Source organism: Morone saxatilis, unplaced genomic scaffold (genome assembly GCF_004916995.1).
Source record: "Morone saxatilis isolate NCDOM2014 unplaced genomic scaffold, NCSU_SB_2.0 Contig20, whole genome shotgun sequence".
Taxonomy (NCBI): Eukaryota; Metazoa; Chordata; class Actinopteri; family Moronidae; genus Morone; species Morone saxatilis.
The window spans coordinates 16,204,752-16,209,994 of NW_023339763.1; the positions used below are offsets into that span (position 1 = coordinate 16,204,752).

At 42.6% G+C, this 5,243-nt stretch overlaps 1 protein-coding gene across 3 annotated transcripts in view; it reads right to left on the reverse strand.

Moving 5' to 3' along the window:
* srrt (serrate RNA effector molecule homolog (Arabidopsis)) overlaps positions 1-5,243 on the reverse strand; it is a 7,631-nt gene extending 2,388 nt beyond the window's left edge. For 2 of the 3 annotated variants that reach the window (XM_035666038.1, XM_035666040.1), the window contains exons 1-13: positions 5,174-5,243; positions 4,495-4,635; positions 4,209-4,337; positions 3,980-4,126; positions 3,669-3,857; positions 1,924-2,093; positions 1,640-1,824; positions 1,445-1,555; positions 1,202-1,361; positions 935-1,083; positions 772-833; positions 572-650; positions 45-236 (exon numbers count right to left, since the gene is read on the reverse strand). In XM_035666038.1, the coding sequence (XP_035521931.1) occupies positions 45-236; positions 572-650; positions 772-833; positions 935-1,083; positions 1,202-1,361; positions 1,445-1,555; positions 1,640-1,824; positions 1,924-2,093; positions 3,669-3,857; positions 3,980-4,126; positions 4,209-4,337; positions 4,495-4,619 (1,698 nt within the window). In that variant the 5' untranslated portion in view covers positions 4,620-4,635; positions 5,174-5,243. The remainder of the gene's footprint in view (positions 1-44; positions 237-571; positions 651-771; positions 834-934; positions 1,084-1,201; positions 1,362-1,444; positions 1,556-1,639; positions 1,825-1,923; positions 2,094-3,668; positions 3,858-3,979; positions 4,127-4,208; positions 4,338-4,494; positions 4,636-5,173) is intronic. The other variant, XM_035666039.1, reaches the window with a different exon arrangement.

The window sequence follows — 5,243 nt, forward strand, 5'->3', positions numbered from 1 at the left end:
ACACACACACACATGTAAATGCATGAACTTGACAAGCGCTGTACCTCTGTGCTCCGCCCCTCTTCTTGGAACTTGATGCTCCACAGGTCTCCTTTCTCGTCCAAGGCATGAATGAGCTTGGCAGCCAGCTTGATGTCATTGCGGAGAACCTGCTTGTGCTGAGTGATGCCATTAACATTACGCACCCTCCGGGCCAGGTCCCTGTTCACCCCCGGTGCCAGTTCACAGTCTCGCAGCTGTGAAAGGTAGGAGAGTAAAAATTTGTTTTAATGGCCTCAACTGCTATTCAGGAGATTACACGAGTAATAAAAACAGGTGCAAAGGAGAAGCCAAGGCTCCCCTAAGTCCAATATGATTTTGAAATACAACACTGCAGGTCTCGTTATCTGACAAAAATGTTCAGTGATTTCATCTTAAATCAAATAAAATGAAAAAGAGAGGAAATAACAACGCAATCTACATTAGCGTTAAGGCGTGTATCCACATATTACATTGCATTACATATATCCAAAAGTTATCTTCTTCTATGCTGCATAATACAATCACTTGAAAGCAAGACTGGCACGCTTACTCGAATATTTTGAAGGTTCCAGCAAACTTCTTTGATGTTGACGCTGCGGTCAAACGTCACCCAGCAACGTCTGAAAAACCTGCAGCAGCACAGAGTTCATTAAACCATTACTGTGTAATCGAGTGTAGTCTCCTGCTTCACTGAATGAATCCAATAAACATCAGAGTGAGAAGTTCAAAGAATGTGGGATTTAAACCAACCTGCGCTCTGGATGGGGGTCAGACAAGCAAACACGCAGAAAGCCAGGGTATCGTCGGCAAAGCTGAGAGAGAGAAAACAATAAGGTTGTGGAGTTTAAACAACGACACGAATGACTGCGACTATCTCCTGGGCCGTTAATACTGCTGCCTGTGTTCTACTCACAGCAATAATCTCAGCCTTGGAAATGGTGGGAGCGATGCTTCTCATGAACAGAGAGCAGGTCCTGTGCAGAGGCCGTGGTCTGGGAGAGTCGTCTTTGGGCTTCTTTTCTTCTTTCTTGTCATCTTCAGCATCCTCCTTTGGTTTCTCCTCTTCATCATTAGAACAGAGAGAGCGTGAAGTGTTGTGAACAGCGCTTTGAGTTGTGGACAGTGAACTAAACTGTCTTTCTGAAGATAAAAATCAGATGCTATGAATTTGATTCCTCACCTTCACCCTCCTCTTCCTCCTCATCCTTGTCTTCCACCTCTTCCTTCTTCACAGGTTTATCAGAGCAGTTGGAATTTGAGTCTGAATCAGAGTCAGAGTCGCTCTCTGAGGCACTGCCTTCATCGTCGCTGTCTCCACTGCGCTTCCTCTTTCGTCTTGGCTGAAAATGAGACCAATGAGCGCCATTTGGATCATTCTTGTCTCTTGTTAGCAAATAATTTCAATAATGGAAGCAACACTTACTTTCTTGGGTTCAGGCATTTCTTCTTTGGCAGCTTCTTTCTCTGCCTCCTCTTTCATATCCTCTCCTTCAGCTGCAGCAGCTCTTTCTGTGCCGGCAGAGTCGCTCTCCTCCTGCGGCACAGTTTACCGTCATCAACATACGGCTGTGAAATCTCTACAACCCGGCGAGCACTGACAACTGACAACAAAACATACCTTCTCATTTTTGTCCTTCTCTATTAAAGGTTTGCGGTCACCGTCCAGGGCTTTGAGGTCTTCTCTCTTTTGAGGTTCAGCACCCCCTGAAACAGATGCCAGCTTCTCCCTTTCTTCCTCCTCTTCAGATGGAAGGTCCAAGATGCGAAGATCGTGATCTGTTCCTCCCTCCATCTTTATCACAGCTGAAGACAAGCAAGGGGAAATACGGGTCAGTGTAGACAGAAATCGAAAGACTGGACTCCACATATCACCAGTACTCGTAATTATTTTTGATGTCTCACCTGCATCCAGAACCTTGATGATGGCTGGGGTCTGTTCAATGTCCAGAGAGACATTATCAAACCAGCTGTTCTCCATCAGGAACACGAAGACATTCAGACGGTTGTGCAGGGCACTCTGGGCCTCTGCTTTAAGTCGGCTGGCCTCATCTGGGTGATACTTGGATCTGAACCTGTGTCCAGAGTTGGGGTCCATAAAAAAGTGGGGAGGGAATGATGGGGGTTGGGATGAACGGGATGTAAAAGTTAGAGAACAAATGTATATTATATATCTATGTTGCAACTGTGGTTTTAATACAGTGGCACTGAGGAATATGATTTATTTGCATATTACAATTTCTTTTTACCATATTTTCTACAAATAAGAAGTTGTAGTTGTTTGTTGGGAAAAGTTAAAAAATCCCAAATTCAGTCAGTGGAATTGAAGTCTCTAGACAGATTATCATAATTATGATTTCAATCGTTTCTGTATTTTATATAGCTCTAGTCCTTGTGTTAGGTCTTTCAGTGTATGCATGTTATTACTTTGTGATTATTGCAGCTAGTTATTGCACATTATTAGAAAGTTTGAGATTAACTCACCAAAAAATAAGGGAAAAACACAACAGAGAGATTATAAAATTAAGCATTCACATAGAATCAGAATTTCACATTAAAAATGTTGATCATTGAGTGGACTACAGTTACCTTTTGTTCTGCCAGTTTATTAACAAATAAATACAGAGAGGGGGGTCTCTTCTGTGAAAATGCGCTCCACTTCACCCCAATGGTGTGTCTGTATACACACAAATTCGGTTTTGGGATTCGATTTGATCCGAATATAAAAAGAAAATGGTGTAGAAAAAGCATAAAACAAGAAAAAAAAATCTCCACGTGCGCAAGACTGCTTGACTGTCTATCTAAGATCCCTGATACTGTGTGTCTAAGAGCAACTGCATTGTGCGCAGTGCATGCCCTTGCTGTCTAAGACCGATTCTTGCTGATGAGTTCCACTTTTTCTCATCTTCAAAAGAAACGCTGTCAACGTAGTAGTGGGAATGAAGGGGGGAAAATGGTTATGTCAAAACAGAACAATTTTGCATGATACCTGTGAAATAATAAGCATTAACAGTCATTATACAACTGTGAAAGGTTAAAAGTAAGTGAAAGAAAACCAACCCAAACAACTTTTTGGTCAAAGACGAACGTAACTGAATAAAAGGAAATACGACTTTAATCTTTCAGTTATGTGATTGTGAATAGAATTTAGAGACATGTGCATTTACTGATTTACTGCACAACATAATGAAGAAGGAAGGGTTGGTTCACTGCTGATCAAACAGAACAATAATATGTGCACTAAGGTTGAATTTGGGTTGATTTTTCTTCTTTTATAAATAACAAGTACTGTAACAAAAGTCAAACTGACTGTGGGTCTGGTCCTAGTACATGGATGGAAGACATCTTAAAAGGCTTATGTGGAGGTATTATATTATAAAGGTATTGTATAGCAATCAAATACATATGACCTTAATATCCCATGACACACCCACCATAGGACCAGGCTCAACATATTAGATTATTAAAAAAGCAACTACATCTAAAATAATACTTTTATGAAATAAAAACCAAAAGAGAGCAACTGTAAACATTTGGTGATGACAATCACAGATTAAATAACTATAATTATTAAATGGAAAGAATGGCTAAAGAGCAACTACATTAAAATCTACTATTAATATTCATTAATCAGGCAACTGAGATCGTACCACTCTTCATCTTTATGAGCCAGAAAGAAGTCCTGCATCTGCTGCCGGCGGAAGTCGATCTTGTACTCATTGTAGCGTTTGACTGCCTCCGTCTCATCCACAGAATCATCCAAGGACAGCAGGAACTCCTTAAAGGTCTTCATTATGGGAGGGGGTGGGCCCAAATCCATGTCATGGATGTTTCCAAGCCTAACGGAAGAGAAACGTGTCGGATGGAGTTTTGGATGGGTCAGCAGAGTTATTACTGAAAATAAATCCTTAAAACAACATTGAACTAAGAACCCCAGGCTCACTCAACCCTGATCTCTTACCTTGCCTGGATGGGGATGCCATGATGAGGCTGCATGAGATGTAAGTCAGGGTGGCCCCAGTGTTGTGGTGGGCCGTAGCTGGGCCCTCCTCCACCACCATAGCCCAAGTCGTATCCCCCACGGTAAGGGTCTCCACCGTGGTCATCCCTGCCAGGGACAGATAAAAGACCTTCAACAACAGCAGACTCCAGTTGCAAAGGTTGAACATTCGTGTTGCTGCTAATCTCACCAGTCTCTTCTCATGCGTTTCTGCTGGGGACTCATGTCGTGCCTTGGTGGGGTGAACCTCTCCCTGCGACCTCGGTCATAATCCCGGTACTCTCCGCGGCTACGCCGTTCCCTGCCTCTGTCCCACTCCCTGGATTTTCGGGAAACAATGGGAAACATTAAAGAGGAAAACAACTCGCAAATGATACATTAAGTTTCACTTAGTTACACTCTTTGAGAGCACCACAGAACCACCTTTTACCTGCATTTTGTTGCAGATGAGGCACTCACACATCTGCCGGTCTTACCTGTCATTCCAGTCATCCCTGCGTCTGTCTTCTCTTTCTCTTGAACGGTCATAGTCACTTCTCTCCCGTCTGAATTTGTCCCTTCTCCTGCGATCGTACTCATCATCACTGTCTCCCATCTTCATGAAGAGACAAAGGCAACTGTAAGCCACGATGTGTTGTGGCAGGATTACAAACAAAGGCCCGTGAGCATAGTCATTGTAATACAAATTAAAACAATGAACTTGATGATAGTATTACAGGCACAGCGTTAACGTTATACCAGAGGCTGCTGGTAGCCAACCAAGCACGGTAACAAGCAGACATCACTTGGTTAGAAATCAGTGATGCAGACTCAAATGTAACTTTGGTCTTTCACGACTTTACTGATAGTGTTGGGCTTATAGTTATATCAAAAGCACCAAAGAGCTTCAGATAAGCACTGTTACATGACGGGAGGTGAAGGTGTGGCCTCTCAAGTCTAAACAAACACAATACGTTATGTTTGTGTCGTGTGTTAGCCAACTAGCTAACGGTAGCGGGGCTGCTACGAAGCTAACAGGCTACATTATTTATTTCCAGTTCGTTTTTTTTTTTTTTTAATGGAAGAAACCATTTGTTTTCTGCATCATAGGACAAACGCTGTGTTGCTAGTTGAAGCAGCATCGATGTGTTACGATATAAAGAAGCACACTGATACCTCGGACGAGCTTCTTCTTCTTCTTCTTCTTCTTCTTGGTGTTTTTTTGTTGCGGCGGCAGGGAAACAAC